Raw genomic sequence first — 17,003 nt, forward strand, 5'->3', positions numbered from 1 at the left:
GGTAGTGTGTCTGACCTACCATGAACCTCAGAAACCTTCTGTGTTTTTGACACATAGGAATGTGGAAGTACGCGTCCTGTAGATCCAGAGACGCCAAAAAATCCCCCACTTGAACGGACCTGATCACTTCCTGCAGCGTGAGCATTTTGAATTTTTGGCTCTGTAAGGTCTTGTTGAGGTCGCGCAGATCGAGAATGGGACGCCACTTTCCGTTCGGCTTTTTTACCACAAAACACCGTGAGTATACCCCTTGGCCTTTCTGCGATGCAGGGACTAACTCTATGGCACCTTTTTGTAACATAAGTGCTACTTCCAGCAGCAAATTGTTCAGATGTGGTTGGGGTAGGAATACCGGTGGACATTTTGGAGGTTTGCATTTGAATAGTAGAGAATGTCCGTACCTCACTGTGTCCAACACCCACTGATCTGTTGTGATGTTTTCCCATTCTTTGACGCAGCTCGACACTCTTCCTCCCAGAACGGTGCGCTTCCCGTCATTGCTGGTCTTTCTGTTTGTTCGTCGACGACGAATAGGTCGGTCGTCTCTTGGATGACTGGAAGTTTCTGCGCCGGCTTGAGTTTTGAGAGGCGCGTCTATATCCCTGAGAAGGGTATGCTGATCTGCCAAAGGATCTATCCCTGGGTGCAGAAAATCTTGAGTTGCCAGATGCCCCTCTAAAGGGGCGAAAGGATCGAAAATGTTTACCACTCTGCAGAGCACCCAACGAGCGTGCCGTATCCGAGTCCTCCTTCATGCCCTTCAGGGCCTCGTCCACCTTTTCTCCGAAAAGAAGGTCACCTTCGAAGGGCATGTCCAATACTTTATACTGCACCTCGGGCCTGAAGTTGGTGCACTTAAGCCAAGCCTGGCGTCTTAGAACAACCCCGTTGTTTATCTGCTTAAAGCCCGAATCCGCCAGGTCCACCGCTATGTTAATTGCATGATTCGACGCTTCTTCGCCCTCTCGTACCAGAGACATCGCCGTTTTTCTATGTTCCTCCGGAAGGTGGTCCAGTATAGGGGCTAGTCTGTGCCACATCATCTCCCTGTCGTACCTGGCCACAATAGCCAAAGAGTTGGCTGCTTTCACAGTTGCAGCACCCACAGAAAGTACCTTCTTACCAAACACATCTTGGCGCCTTGCCTCATTATCCGGAGGGGTAGAGCACTTGTGTTGGGCCTTCGCTTTCCTTGTCGCTGCTGCCGACACCACTGAATCAGGTGTAGGTTGGGATGAAAGACATTTCGGGGTAGAGTCCGGCACTTTAAATTTCTTTTCAATGCGGCCTTTGACGGCCGGTTCAGAAAACGGGTGACGCATGGTTTGAACACCCTCTTTCCAGACATGATCTAAAATGGGTATTGAGAATACTGAACGTCTATTCTTACCCATATGGTCGAATAGAAAACAGTCCTTTTTCTCCTCCTGCTGGACCAGGCCAAATTCCTTGCATGCCTTTTCCATCATTGAATGAAAAGCGCCAATATCGTCTGGTGGCGACGGGTGAGTGGGGCTCTTTGGTGTTTCCAGTTCAACATCCGACACCCAGGATGGATCTCTAGATGGAGACAGGGAGATATCCGATGCTGACCCTCGGTCAGATAAAGAGTCCGAAAGCTCACCCTCCTCCTGGACCACTGGAGTCACCGGAACTCCGATCGTTTGGGTTGGACGATGTGAAGGGCCTGGCTCGTCAAACGGGAGCGTCGACGCCACAGGTGGAAGCCTTTCATCCAACGATTTCAGCAGCGAGTGTAAGGAGGACAGGACCTCCATGGACAGGGCCGATTGTGAGTTTGAAAGCTGGGTAAACACCTGAGAGCAGGTTGCTCCTGATGGCGACTTGGCTCGTAGCCCAATGTACTCCGGGCCCGCAATCCTGAAACCGTCGTCTTCCTTCGAGGAAATCGACGCTGCTTGTTCCTGCAGTAACGTGTCCGGTAACCCCAGATCAAAAACCTCTGGTCTCCAGGCCAGAACTTCGGTCGACGAGGACGTCGTCGTCATTGGGTTGATGATGGGGGAAACCAACTGCGTCAGCGGCAGTGAAGACACTGACTGGTTCGTCGACGTTGGGCCTGCAGGTGGCTTAGGCGGTCCCGCCTTCACGGAGCTCTCCCTGCGTTTATCCGATTCTCTACTCGTGGCAGATCTATGAGGATCGCCCGAGGAGGATTTTGGCCTTTCCTTTCCCTGTTTTTTCGACGATGATGATGATGCCTTTTTTGAAGATTCTTTTGAAGAGTCTTTGGAAGAGTGGCTTCGTGGAACATCCTTTTCCGCCGGTCGAGTCTTCTTCGCCGGTGGTTCCGACGAGGCTGAACGGCGCGGGGCCCCGATGTTTTCGTCGAGGCCACCCTGCGCACGGAGCCAACCTCCGACTGAGGGTATGCTCCCGCCCCGTCATTTAACCACGATACCAGCCGCCGACTCCGATCTTTCAGGGTTTTCTGGGAAAAACCTTTACATATTTCACACTGGTCTGCCGAATGGTGAGGGTGGAGGCAATATATACAATCGAGATGGCCGTCCCCCTCGTAAACCTTTTTCAATCCGCACGTGGCGCACGGGCGAAAGAGAGGTTTGCCCGACATCCTGGTAAGACCAATAATCTCACAGGAGCTCGTTCGGTCAAAACAGCGAGTAATTTCAACGATAGCCTAGAAAGTAGAGACTACGCGAGGAGATCCCACTATCTTTGGAGACGGTTGAAATCTGACGGGACCCGCGGGGGTGGGGCTTTTATACCATTACGTCCTACGGGGCATGCGTGGACGGCCCGGGAGAGGACGTAGATGTGGATAGGACACACAAGTGTCGGAAGTTTTTTCCTATAGGAAACGACTTTATATGTGTACCGAGAGTTCCCAGTCTGACGACGGGGAATATTCTAAGCATGTGAATCCATGAAAGATCCAATGCTGGAGAATGACGAGTTTGTGCATGTAAGAGAAGCCACGAAAGAAAATAACAGAGAAAGGAGGCGAATAGTCAAAGTGGACATACGAGAGTAAAGTCAAGGGTACAAGCCCTGCTTGTACAGTCGAAAGTCTGACAAAAAGGTGAAACGAAGTATAAAGCTAGCCTAAGTAATTATTAGCCCTGTGATCCCAACCGTTAGGCAAGATTGCATGTAGTAACCCTGTGGGAGACTACACCAGCCTAGTCCTCTTGGCAATAGATAACCCAACCTTTGGTATAGGCATGTACTAACAAGTTGGTAGAGTGACTGAGCAGTCAGGCTCATCTCAGGAGGGGTCAATGTCAGCTGTAGGGTTGTAACAGATTCACAGTGACATGTATTCAAATAACACTTCTATTCAAGGATTTTTGATTAAAATAATTATTTATAAATTTAACAGTCAGTTTTAAAATAAGCCTTCTTTAGAAGGGAGCACTATGTAACACCTAAATACACTTCAAAAACACACTCCTTCAGTTCAGTTACGTAAATAGATACCCCCTTGGGATGGCACACAGATACTTCCTACACCCAGAGGTGACTTCAATAGTTAGGGCATTGCGGACATTAATACATCACTTTTCACACTTAAATGATAATACTGAGGTTAAGGCAAAAAGTAAAAGGTTAGGGAAGGAAACAATGTTAATGTTAAAGGACATTTGTACCGCGCACTATCACCACCGTAGTGGTCCCTTGGCGCTCTGGCGGCTCTGAAAAGGGAGAGGGGGGTTGAGTTAGTGGGAGGAAGCAGGGAAAATGCAAGAGAGCAGTGATCTGCTGTTGGCGGCCTCAGCCCGGTGGGTCCGTTGGCAGGGCCTGGGGTGTTTGCGGCCGGTAGTCGTCGGGTACTGTTGTGCAAGGCTATGTGTGTTTTGTTTTGTTGTTGCAATGTAGTGAAGTTTGTGCGGTTTGTTGTGCTGTAAGTTTTGGTTGTGTTTGGTTTTGGGTTTGAGAGGTGTATGCAGATAGGGAAGTTGTTAGTAGGGTTGGTTAGTTTGCATCTCTATCCTGAATAGAAGCGCTCAGCTTGCGTAGTCTCCCTTGTTGCGACTCTGTCCTGATCTGGGTCTGACTGGTCTACAGGTTCCTTACTCCTCTGGCCCCCACCTCTAACATGCTCTCTCGTGGCTCCCCTTATCCTCCATTTAGACTCTCGTGGCCAGTGCTTCTGCTAATGACAACCTCTCGGGTAGTGTGGGGATTGTCGATGTCTCTATAATTCCACCCCAATGTGGTACTTGGCGGTAATTAAATTACGGTGCGGGCGAAGGAGTTGGTAGGATTGTCTGGGTCAGTTGACTCAATCTCTGTGTGTGCCGCCTGTGTTCCTGTCTATTCGATGTCACCCGTCCAGCTGCCGTGGGCTTTACTCTCCCCGGTCAGGGATGTCCGTGTCTTTTCGGTTTAGTTATCCTTTTTTACCAGTTTCGTTTTTCAGGTTTAGTCTGTGGTGTTGTAGAGCCAGGTTTTTAGTGATTTCCTGAATTTTAGGTGATCTTCAGTGTTTCTTATTTCCTTTGGGATGTTGTTCCAGGTTTTTGCGGCTAAGTGGTAGAAGGGGGTGCCTCCAAGTTTTTTCTTGAGGTATGGTTTGAGTTCCAGGCGGATTTCGTTGCTCGATCGCAGGGGTCTCGTTGGTTTGTAGATTGTTATTTTGTTTTGTAGGAATTCTGCTCCTTGTCCACTGATTGCCCTGTGCGTTATGCACATTGTTTTGAAGGTGATGCGATGTTTAACTGGGAGCCAGTGTAGGGTTTTTAGGGCTGGAGTGATACTATCTCTTCTGGATAGTTTGAGGAGTAGTCTTGCTGCTGCATTTTGGATCCGTTGCATTTTCTTCAAGAGGTATTCAGGTATTCCGAGGTAGAGGCTGTTTGAATAGTCCATTTTAGACATGATTAGGGCGACGATGGTGAGTGTTTTGTGCACGAAGGAGAGGAAAGGTAGAATTCTTCTTGCCGTCCGGAGGAGGAAAAAGCATTTCTTCACTGTTGCATTTATTTGTGGCTCCAGGGTTAGGTTGTTGTCCATTAGGACTCCCAGATTTTTTACTACCTTCGATGGTGTTGATGCGTTTCCCATTTCCGTAGGCCATGGGATGGTGGTTTTGTTCTCTTGGTCTTTGGATACGATCCTGATTTCTGTCTTTCCTGGGTTGATTTTCAGGTTGTTGGCATCCATCCAGTCGAAGACTTCTTTTAGACAGTCGGTAAGGGATGAATGGTCGGCATCAGTGTCTTTGATTTTGTATATGATCTGAGTGTCATCTGCGTAGTTGTAACATGTAATGTATTTTTTGAAGATTCTGATGACTGGAGTCTGGTAGATGTTGAAATATAGTGGAGATAGTGAGGATCCTTGTGGTACTCCACAGTCGTTAACTCGTGGAGTGGATTTGAAAGGTTTTATCCATACGGTTTCTGTTCTGTCTGTTAGGAATGATTTGGTCCAGCGTAGTGCTGTGTCTGTTATGCCTATGTTTTCTAGTCTTTTGGTCAGGGTGTCGTGGCTAACAGTGTCAAAGGCTGCGGAGAGGTCGAGCAGAATAAGGGCTGAAGTAGTGTCTGAGTCTGCGTTAGTTTTGAGGTCGTCCCAGATGGATAGTAGTGCTGTTTCCGTTCCTCTCGCTGGTCTGAAACCTATTTGAGCTTGGTCCAGCAGGTGGTGTTTTTCTACGTGTTCTTGGGTTAGTTTATATACGTAGGTTTCTAGAAGTTTTGCTGGGTAGGGGATGTTAGAGATCGGTCTGTAGTTGGAAAGGTCATCTACGTCACCACTTGTGTTTTTTAAGAGTGGCTTGATGTATGCTGATTTGAAGATCTTCGGTACAGTCCCTGTTGATAGTGATAGATTTAGAAGGTTTCTGTAGTGTTCAGCTGGCGATCCTTGCGCAAGGATTGATTTGTAGATGTCTGGGGGCAGTGCCTTAAGTGGCACTACAAATCAAGCCGGGGCTCATCGAGGGGGCGTGGCCTAACAGCGGGGGTCTTGATGGCCCGTTAGGCCACACCCCCTTGATGAGCCCCGGCTCAATGGGCTACTGCCACCCCTGCCAGGCAGCCTTTTGTAGAGATTAGCACCCTCTCCCCTATGGGGGAGAGGGTGCTGATCTCTGCATTTATTTTGTGTAGGCTTGCCTGGCACTGGACAGCGCCTGCCTATTCAGCCTTAATGGTGGTGCTGCCCCTCGCCAGCTGGGGAGGGGCAGCACCACCATTAAGGCTGAAAGGGTGAGGCCACTGGAATCAGAGGCCTTTTTCCTAAATACTGAAACTCCTGCGAATCAGCGGGAGCTCGAGTATTTAGAAAGCAAGGCCTCTGCTTCCAGCGGCCTCACGTTTCTCCATAATGGTAGCGCCGACCGACGGGAATCTCTTGATTAAAGGGATGCCTCGCAGGTGCGGCGCCACCATTATGGCTGAAAGGCATTTTTTTCTGTAGCCTGAAGCTCTCGCACATGAGCGAGAGCTTCAGGCTGTAGAAAAAAATGCCTTTTCGTGTAGTGGCCGGGGCTGTCAGGGGAGATTACTGGGCCCCGGCAGGGCCCCGCCTCAAAACGAAATTTCAGAGACTGCCGGGGCTCAGCCCCGGCAGGCCCCGGTCCACTTAAAGCCCTGTCTGGGGGGCATGGGTCCGTGGGTGATCCTGCTTTCTTGCTTCGTTTAACCAGCATTGCGAATGCCTCTGCTGATATTTCAGGAAAGCTTTGCAGTTTGTGTTGTGGTTTCGAGTTGGGTTCGTTGGGTTGTATGTTGTGGTTGATTGGTCGCTTTTGTATGGTTTGACGGATGTCGCTGATTTTTTTTTTGAAGTGATCTGCCAGGTCGTTGCATAGTTTTTCTGAGGGGGTTGGGGTGTTATCAGAGCCTGGTGGGTTTCTCATTTCTTTAATGATGCTAAACATTTCTTTTTGTGTGTTGGTGGCATTGTTGATTCTGTCATCGTAATGTCTTTTCTTTGCCTTTTGAATTTCATTCTTGTATGCACGGATTTGTTTCTGGTACAGTGTTTTTTTCCCTGGGTTGTATTCTTTCCTCCATTCCAATTCCATCTTTCTGTTTTCCTTTTTCATGTCGTTTAATAGTGGGGTGAACCATTTTGCCATTGCTCTTTTTTTTGATGGGGTGAATGTTTTTTCCGGGGCGATCTTGTCTATCGTATCTGCGATCCATTTGTGCAGTATTTCTGCTTTGCTGTCTAGGTCAGCTAGTTCCAGTTTTGTAGTTGAGGGTTTCGTTAATTCCAGTTGTTTGAATAGGTTGCTTTCTTTGACGCGTTTCCAGTTTCGTTTGGTGGTGGTTGTGAGTTTCGGATGTTGGATGTAGGTTTCGTTAGGCCGAGTAATCACGAATGGGATGATGAGATGGTCGCTCCACAGTATTTGTATCGGAGGTGCCGTGGTGATGAGTTTTTCTTTGGTGAAAATTGCGTCTAGGGTGTGACCTGCCGAGTGCGTTGCTCCTTTGACTAGTTGTCGTAGTTTCATGGTGCTGAGTTGTTCAATTAGTGAGTTTTGGGAATTGGCGTGGCTGTCTTCAAACCAGATGTTGAAGTCCCCCAGGATGATTAGGTGTTCATGGTTGATGGCTAAGTTGGTGATGGCTTCTATGAAGTTATCGATGAATGTTGCATCATATGTTGGTGGTCTGTATACCAGAATGAATGTGATGTTGGTTTTTGGGCTCGCTGTTAGGTGAATTACCATGGTTTCGCAGTTGAGGATGTTGAGTGGATCGTCAGTTTTTATTTTCAGGTGTTCTTTGAATGCTATAGCGATGCCTCCTCCTTTTTTGTTTTTCCTGTTTATTTGTAGGCATTTGAAGTCTGTCGGAAGGCAGCTTTGGAGTGTGATTTTGTAGTTGTCGTCCAGCCATGTTTCTGTGATGAACAGGATGCCAATGCCGTTGTCGTCGAGCAGGTCGTAGATCTCTGTTGAGTGTTTTGACATGGATCTTGCGTTTATTAGATTGCAGTGAAGTTTGGAGGTGTTGTTTGGTTTGGGTTTTGTCGAGGTTGTCTTCCGCTCGATGTTGAGGTTTCCTTCTTGGTCGGTCACTTGTTGGGATGCGGGGTTTGGGGTGTCAGCGTCTTCGAAGAGTTGTTCTAGGTTTTGTCTTGGGCCTTTTGTGTTTTCATCGGGTTCGTCTTCCGGGGGTTTTGGTTGTTGATTGGAAGTTCCTCTTGCTTTGGTGATGTAGGGGGTTATTGGGTCTGTCGTCTGTATGTTGTTCGTTTTGGTCATCCTTCAATGGGTTAACAAGTTTCTCAAACAGGTAAGCACTTTAAAATCCCTCAATGCAATGCATGTTAACCCTTTCCCAGTGTTAGGGAGAATTCTCATAAATGTGCCAATTCCCTTCACCTTAGAGACCCCAGCAACTTTGCTGGATTTTGAGGACTTGATTTTTTTACCTGGAAAGAGTGTGAGCCTTTTTCCCCACTATTTCATCTATTTTTATGTGTTTTCAGACTTGTGTTCTTTGATTAAGGAGTTTTAGATAACTCCATAGGCATCATCTTTTCATGTGTGTTACACAGCACCCTCAGTGCAGTGACAAGGGGATGTCTTTTAGACTTCCCAAAGGTTTAAATACCTTCTTTGCAATGCGAAGTGAAATTGACTTTACTAGTCTTTCTGAATTCCTAGACCCAACACACACCGGTTCCATGTAATTTCATCGCCTGCTTTTACATCGCCAGGCTTTTAAACGTGCACATTCCATCGAATGTGCTTGTGTTTTTTTTTTTTGGGGGGACTTGCCCCCCCAAACACCCCACACACACTTATTTTGTACTATTGTCCACCCCCCAAACCCTTATTTGCCCTTTCCCACCGCCCCTAAAAATCTAGGGATGAAAAAGCAGGCAATGAAAGGACGTCATACCCACACACCATCTTAGAATTGAGTGCTGGAGGGGTTACATAGTATTCCCTGTGTCTAAATACTCATGCAGCAATCAAATGCTACCCTTTCCTATTGAAAAGGCGGCTGGCAGTGGTTTTACAACAAACTACCATGATTTTTCCTGACCGCGAACACCGGTAGCTAAAAATCACGGGATCCATGTTTTTCAAGATGGCGCCTTAAGCCCCTTTGTTTAAACAGGTCCTGGTCTTCTTTTTTCGCTGTTTATTTTTGAAAAGGTCCTTCTAGTGTTTGTCTCTGCACACCAAACCAGGTTTGGTCCCTTTGTTCGTATGCCTTTGGCGGGCTTCAGGACTGAAGACCGTCACTGGCGTCTGAGTGTCTGGGGTGGGCAGGAAGTGAGGGAGGTGCCTGAAACTCCCTGTGTTTAGCCTCCTAGGACACCCAAATGCAGGCTGGCATGATTGGCTGGCTGACTGTCCGGCAAGGACAGCCACCCTACTGGGTGAGTGGCAGCTAGGCTGGAATGGAAGGGAGAGAACTGTTTAAAAGGCAAGTCTCTTGGACTGGAAAACAGAGTCGACCACTGGAACGAAAGAACTGAAGAAGAGCTGGAAGAGGACGGCTGCTGCAACTCCTGGACCATTGGTTTGCCCGGTGAAGCCCTGCTGCAGGTAGGAATTTCCAAGTTCATCTCGACAGAGAAGCCCCTTCAAGTACGACTGCTCCCTTTGAGTTGGTGGGACCAATCAACTCGTAAGCCAACCTGGATACCATTCACAAGGCTGGTTAAGATTAACCAGGGAGAGGGACAACAGCTTGTATGCTTGAATCTACAGCTACTGGAACTGAAATTACTCAATTTTGTTTGTGTTTTCCGACGATCCCGTGCAGTGCAGGAGTCCGCCGATGTCCTCTCTCTTGTCCCCACGACTGAGGGTCAGGTACAGTGAGATCTGCAGGAACTGCCAGAAACCAATGACTTCAGCTGCATTTGTTTCTTCATACTGAGGTACTGTGCCAACTGATTGAGAGAATGCCACTCTTGCTGTGAAAATTTGTGAAACTTTCCCAACTTGCAGGCCTAATCAGCTTGTGACCCAACATATGATTCTTTTTCGCCTAAACTACTTCTGAGAACTTTTGCAAAGACTATCCAGAACACTAGCCCATTGACTTTGGCCTAGGCCTATTGACTTGAACTGAACTCTTCTGGTGAACTGAAACTATTTGCACTGTCTAACAAGTATATGTGATCTATTCTACTTACCTTATGCCTTTTTACTCAATTCTAAGTAACTGAACTGCCATTTGGCTCAGTTTTCAGGGGAGCTCAAACTGTCTCAGAATCTTAGAGTTTTGTATTGAAGTGTATTGGTATGTAATATTAGGTTGCCTCCTAGTGAAATGTTTTCTAAATGATTGTGTAATAAATAAGTGTTTTACCAAGATACCTTGAGTATAAGTGTCTACTTGAACCACTGTGATTGAAAGTCCTCTGTGTAATGACTTGTACTGCTCTATTCACTCTTGAGATAAGCCTGGCTGCTCAGCTTGCTACCAATAAATGTGTGGTACAGATTTATACCAAAGGTTGCTTTGGTTTACACCTGTAGTCCTAATTGTGAGTTGTGGTCCCAGAGGGTGCTGCATGCAATTCTGCCCAACACGCCTCTGCTACCGCTCTCAGCATTTTTCAGAAAGGGGGGGTTGGCTGTCCAATCAGGATAGCCAACCCCCCTGTTGGAGCTGGACCTATTCAGGCACTCTGGCAGACAAAGAACAGCGGGGGTGGACAACTCCTCCCTCACTTCCTGCCTGCCCAGATACACTGGGTTCACGCCAAAGGCAAAAGACACACACAGGCCACCCCCGCACAGAATGGCAGATGGGCTAGCAAAGAACAAACACGCTAGTAATGGTGAAAAAAGAAGGGAGGCCCCAAGTTGGTACTTGAGTGCCCCTATCGTGCACCTCCGGGGCTATGAACATAGCCTGCGGTATATAAAAAAATACACAATAGTGGGTATAAGACGTCCACTGCCACTTTACATAACTAGTTCTTTGTCAATGTGACTGGAAAGTCACAGGAGCAGAGAGAAGGGGGATACTAGGTATCCCTTATGCACTCCACTGAAGGTTGTGTGTGACAATCCCTCAGACCATAGAGGTTTGGGAGAGATACTAAACAACGTCTTTGTTGGGCAAAGTTTGTATGCAGTTGCCTCTGGGAACACTACAAACAACTCTGACTACAGGTATAGACAACCCAACCTTTGGTATAAGCTTGCACTTTACAGTTTTGGTAGCGTGTTGAGCAGCCAGGCATATCTCAAGAGGGGAAACGTGGGCAGTAATGGAGTTACAATACAAAAATCAAATATAAAGCCTTCTTCAGAAGGGAGCAATAGAATAGTAACACACAAATACACTTGAATACTGTACACTCAGTTTCTGAATCAGTAAAGACCCTTTTGGGATGGCCCGCAGACACAACCTACACCCACAGCCGACTTCAATAACAAATATCCTACTGTGAGCATTTATAATACTTTTAGAATTTGGTAAAAGGCAAAGGTTATTAGAACACAAGAGACCACAAATATTCATAAGAAGGGCAAATACTTTTAGATCCTCTTATAAGAGTCATACAATTCAATAGGCTAAGCCAAAGTCAATAGGCAAAAGTCTTGTATAGATTGAAGCACTTCTGGTAAGTAAATGGAAAAGTCTTTGCACAAGTTCTGAGGAGTCTTTGATAAAAAGAAGAATCAAATGTAGGGCCACAAGCTGATTAGACTTGTGAGTTGTGGAAGTAACAAGCACTTCTACAATAAGAGGCAAGTTCTCTTAGACTTGTTTTACAGTATCTTAGAAATGAAGAAAAGATGCAGCTGATGAATTCTGTTCCTGCGCAACTCTGCAGAACTCACTGTTCCTGGGCCTCAGTCGTGGGGACAGGAGCAAGGGCGTCGGCGGAGTCCTGCAATGCACTGGGACGGGCAAAACGTGCAACCGGCAAACTTCACTTTCAGTGGCTGTTTCGCGTTTCAGCTCAGTGTCTACCACAAATAGCAACACCGCGGTTCCTGGCTGTTGAGGTGGACTTTCCTTGCTTCTGGGGTGCCGCACTCTGTTGAGGAGGCTCAGGCTTGGGCAGTCCTGCTTCCTGGGAGTCCGGAGGATCTTCCAAAAGCTCTAGGCCAGCTTAAAAGCAACAGGCACAATCTGGTGTTCCTCTCCCTGGCTATACGGTTTCCAGCAGCAACTCTGTGGAAATTCAACCAGCTCCGAGATGGATGTCCAGGTGGCTTACTTTGGAGTTGATTGGTCCCACCAACTCAAAGGGAGAAGTTGTCCTGGCAGGGGCTTCTCTGTCGATGCGAACTTGGCGTTTCGGCACTGCAGCAGGTCTTCACCGGGCAAACCAACAGTCCAGGAGTTGTAGCAGGCGTCCTATTCCAGTTCTTCTTCGGTTCCTTTGTCCAGTGGTCGACTCTGCCTTCCAAGCCAAAAGACTTGCCTTTTATTCAGTTCTCTCACATTCATTCCAGCCTAGCTGTCACACACCGAGCAGGGTGGCTGCCTTGCCGGACAGTCAGCCAGCCAATCATCACAGAGTGCATTTGGGTCTCCTAGGAGACTAAGGACAGGGAGTTTTGGGTACCTCCCTCACTTCCTGTCTACCCCAGACACTGTGGAGCCAGAGGCAGGCTTTACTCCAGAATCCCGCCAAAGGCGAAATTAACAGAGACCAAACCTGGTTTGGCGCGCAGAAAAAATCTCTAGAAGGACCTTTCCATAAAGAGATGGTGTAAAAAGAAGACTGGGGGCCATTTTGTCAAAGATGGGTCCTGTGCCATTTTGAAAATGATGGCTCCTCCGGTTGCTTTACCGGAGCTGTGAACGCAGACCACAGTAACATGCAAACCATGGTAGTTCTAATGAAGCATACAAACGTAACATGAGGATCTAGACACAGGGGATACCAAGCAACCCCACCAGCACTCTATTGTAAGATACTGTGTGCTGGGCCTAGAAAGTTACAATGGTAAGTAAAGTAAATTTCACTTTACTGCTCTGGGAAACAGTAGTTTATCCCACAGAAAGGTATTTAACCCTTGGGGAAATCTGAAAGACTTCCCTGTGCCACTGCGCTGAAGGCGCTGTGACACACAATGTAAAAGATGATGCCTATGGAGCCTGTCAGACTCCAAAAGAAAGAAAGAAACAGAGAGGTAAAAATAACATTGAAATACATGAGAGAGTGGGAAAAAGGGTCACACTCTCTCCAGTCCTCAAAATCCAGCAAAGTTGCTGCGGGTCTCTAAGGTGGAGGGAATTAGCAGATTTCTGAGAATTCTCCCTAACATTCTTAAAGGAGGACCCTAAGGGTCCCCAGCAACACTGCCCATAAGGAGCTGTGTGCTGCAGTTGTGAAAACACGGATGCATTTAGGAGCTATAGTGTAGACAGAATCCATGGTACAGGTAGAATACAAATAATAGAGTTCCAAAAGACAGAGCAAACAAGAATGAATGAGTGGAAAAAGGCTCCACTCATTCTGGATTAAAAGAAAAAGGCTCAGAAGTCCAGCAAAAGTGCTGTGGATCTCACTACGAGAAGGGATAAATCGTACATGATAAATATCCCTAACAAACGCTTCCTTCCAAAAACCAATAACCCCCAGGCAGTTCCATAGCTATGCAATAGAGTGTCGCTTCTCTGACCACAACCCCAACATGTCTCACCATCTTGCATACCTAACCCATGCATCAGCGTCAGAGTTCTGTACAAACAACCTAATGCTCTTTGATGAGTATAACACAAACTCAAATCCATCTTTGACCTTGCAACCACCTTCAATAATCCCTCCCATTCCTTGGCAGAAATATCCCTTCCTAAATCATCAGTTCATGCCTCCCTTAATTTTTCCCATGAAGCCTAATACGAATCCTCCAAAGGCATCATTTTAAGGAAGGGTGAAACCATACGTGGTGGAGCGTCAAACAAATCACAAACCACTATTTAGTTCTGATTGGAGCATCCAACATCCCTGTCTTTCTGATAATAGAGCCTCTAAATCCGTATACCTCCTAAACTCCATTTTGCGTAGGCCGAATTTGCGATTAATAGAAGCAAAGGACACCATCCTACCATCATGCCAAAGAACCCCAATATTTAAAATCCCTCTCGTAATCCAACTGCGCCAATACAATGTCTTATTCCCAATTTGCAAGCCAGGATTATAAAGGTTGATATTTTTAACCATAACAATAAAAAGAAATATGGCTACATTCGCATTAAAAAAATCTAAAGACTATTGTCACCATCAAATATACCATGAACACGGAGGCCATTTTCAGGCAATGAAAACTTACCCTCTGTAGGATTCTCTTTCAGATGTTCCTCAAATTCTTGCATGGCTGCGGCACAGCTAGATTGCAGAAGCTCTGCCAAGCGCTTCAGATCAGCTACAGATTTATCTACCAGCTCTGCATCCCTGGCAATGCACTCAAGCCTAAAACAATAAGCAATCCAACGTTGTTATGATCTATCAATGTTGATACGAAAGAGCTAAATCACAGGTTTCACTTTTTTTTGGACACTAATATCTGGTTTCTAGTTTAATGTATAAAATGAGATTAAGAAACCTGTACTCCTGTATAATTTATTAACAATATATTCTATTTTTCCAATTATGGAGTACCCAAGCCTTTTGTGTGCTCCTGGAGATTGGCTTGAGTGGTGTTAAATTTCTTAAAAGTGGACATTTTTTATTAAAGTTAAGATGTAGTTCTGGATTTTTCGTCTGTTCATGTGAAGCCACCATATAAATAGAGCACAATATAAAACATTTGTAATGGGGAGGTAAGTCGTGCTCAAGTTCCAGGAAAAGTCATTCAGTGACCAGTAAGGAACAAGTTACTTACCTGTAACTGTTGTTCTCCAGCATGGGTCTGGCATGGATTCACATGCTCATGAATATTCCCCGTCGTCAGGCTGGGAATCCTCGGTAAAGAAAAAACCAGTATCAGTTTCGTTTCTGATCTGTCTTTCGTAGTAATAACCAATCACTGGTCTCTGCGTCATACTGACCACAGCCAATGACTGCCCTCTACCTAAGCACCGCCTCTGGCAGCCATCTTCAGATTTGGAAGCACGTGAAGTGGCAGTATGACCAAGTGAAGAGCCGCAGAGGGGTAGGCGGGAGGGTTCGCATGTGAATCCATGCCAGACCCATGCTGGAGAACAACAGTTACAGGTAAGTAACTTGTTCCTTCTCCAGCATGGGGTCTGGCATGGATTCACATGCTCATGAATAAAGAATACATAGCAGTACACACATGCACAACCACGGGAGGTGGCAAAGGCTCAACATTAAGCATTGCATCAAACTCAACATTAAGCATCTTACCTCCCCACCAGGCTCACCTCAGGCGAACAGGTTGCGCAGCACTGCTTGGCCGACCCTGGACTCCTCCCTGGAATCCCGATCAACGCAGTAGAACTTCGTGAAGGTGTGCGTCGACCTCCACGTAGCAGCCCAGCATATGTCCAGCAGGGGCACACCAGAAAGGAACGCCGTGGTAGCTGCAATCGCTCTGGTGGAATGGGCTCTCGGACGGCCAGGCAGCGGTCGGTTTGCCAACCGATGACAGTACATGATACAGCCGGAGAGCCATCTGGAAATGGAAGCCTTCGAGAGAGCCTTCCCCTGATTGACAGGTCCAAAGTTCACAAAGAGTTGTGACGTCTTCCGAAAACACTTTGTGCGGTCCACGTAGAACTTCAGCGCTCTAGCCACATCCAGCGAGTGCAAAGTTCTCTCAGCCGGCGACGAAGGCGACGGGAAGAATACAGGCAACACCAAGGGTTCGTTGAGGTGGAAGTCCGACGGTACCTTGGGCATGAAGGAGGGGTGCGTCCTGAGCACTACCCTCGTGTCGTGAAAAGTCAAGTACGGGGCCTTGCAGGAAAGGGCCTGGATCTCTCCCACCCGTCGTGCGGAGGTGATGGCCACAAGAAACGCTGTTTTCCACGACAGAAACTTCAACGGGGCCGAGTGCAGAGGCTCGAACGGAGGTCCCATGAGCTTGGTCAGCACCACGTTGAGCTCCCACGCCGGGGCCGGAGCCTTCACCGGCGGGAACGATCTGAACAGTCCCTTCATGAACTCTTTCACCAGACGATGAGACCACAAGGACGTCCGCCCCGTGGTTCTGATGTATCGGGAGATCGCACCAAGATGAATCTTGATGGACGCGTGTGCCAGTCCAGCTTTGGCCAGCGTCAGCAGGTGCGGCAGTACTTGGGGAGCCGTAATCCGTAGAGGGTTAATCTTCTGTGCGTGGCACCAGACAGAGAACCTCTTCCATTTGTGTCCGTAGCATTTAAGAGTAGAGGACGCCCTGGCCTTTGCAAGAACCTCTCTGCAGTCGGCCGGTATGTCGTATCCTCCAAACTCTAGCGCTGCAGGAGCCAGGCCTGCAAGTTCAGCGATTTCGGGTCGTTGTGGAGGATGGCTCCTCCTTCCCTGGAGAGCAGATCCGCGTCCACCGGCAGCTTGATTGGCGGGGACGCTGACAAGTCCAGAAGGTCCGGGAACCATATCTGCCTCGGCCACGCAGGTGCGACGAGGATCATCCTGCACCGTGACCTCTTGAGCTGGTTGACGAGCCGGATTAGCAGTGGCAAAGGAGGGAACGCGTAGAGGAACAGGCCCTCCCAGGGGAACGAGAAAGCATCGCCCATGCTCATCGCCTGGGGAAACCTGCTGGCGAACCTCCGGCACTTGGAGTTCGTCGCCGTCGCGAACAGGTCGATCTGGGGTGTGCCCCACCGTCGGAAGAGGTGATCCACTAGATCCTGCCGTAGTTCCCACTCGTGGCACGAGCGCAGCTCCCTGCTGAGTGAGTCGGCGATGGTGTTTTTTATCCCTGCCAGATGAAACGGCACCAGAAACATCCCTTGGGCGACTGCCCAATGCCACAGGTCCTGCACCTCCTTGGACAGTGCTGGGGTCCTGGTTCCGCCCTGTTTCCTGATGTAAAACATGGTGGTGGTGTTGTCGGTGAAGATCCTCACCACCTTGCCCTTGAGGGACGGAAGGAAGGACCTGAGGGCCCAAAACACTGCACGGAGCTCCAGGACGTTGATATGTAAGGA

The 17,003-nt window shown here is 47.8% G+C and overlaps 1 protein-coding gene across 4 annotated transcripts in view; it reads right to left on the minus strand.

The window, feature by feature from the left end:
* CHD2 (chromodomain helicase DNA binding protein 2) overlaps window positions 1-17,003 on the minus strand; it is a 1,289,637-nt gene that overhangs the window by 293,249 nt on the left and 979,385 nt on the right. For all 4 annotated transcript variants that reach the window (XM_069625070.1, XM_069625072.1, XM_069625071.1 and 1 more), the window contains one exon: window positions 14,216-14,355. In XM_069625070.1, coding sequence (XP_069481171.1) covers window positions 14,216-14,355 — 140 coding nt within the window. The remainder of the gene's footprint in view (window positions 1-14,215; window positions 14,356-17,003) is intronic.

The sequence above is a fragment of the Ambystoma mexicanum genome, chromosome 11 (genome assembly GCF_040938575.1).
Source record: "Ambystoma mexicanum isolate Mex_15411 chromosome 11, UKY_AmexF1_1, whole genome shotgun sequence".
In the NCBI taxonomy this organism is placed as follows: domain Eukaryota; kingdom Metazoa; phylum Chordata; class Amphibia; order Caudata; family Ambystomatidae; genus Ambystoma; species Ambystoma mexicanum.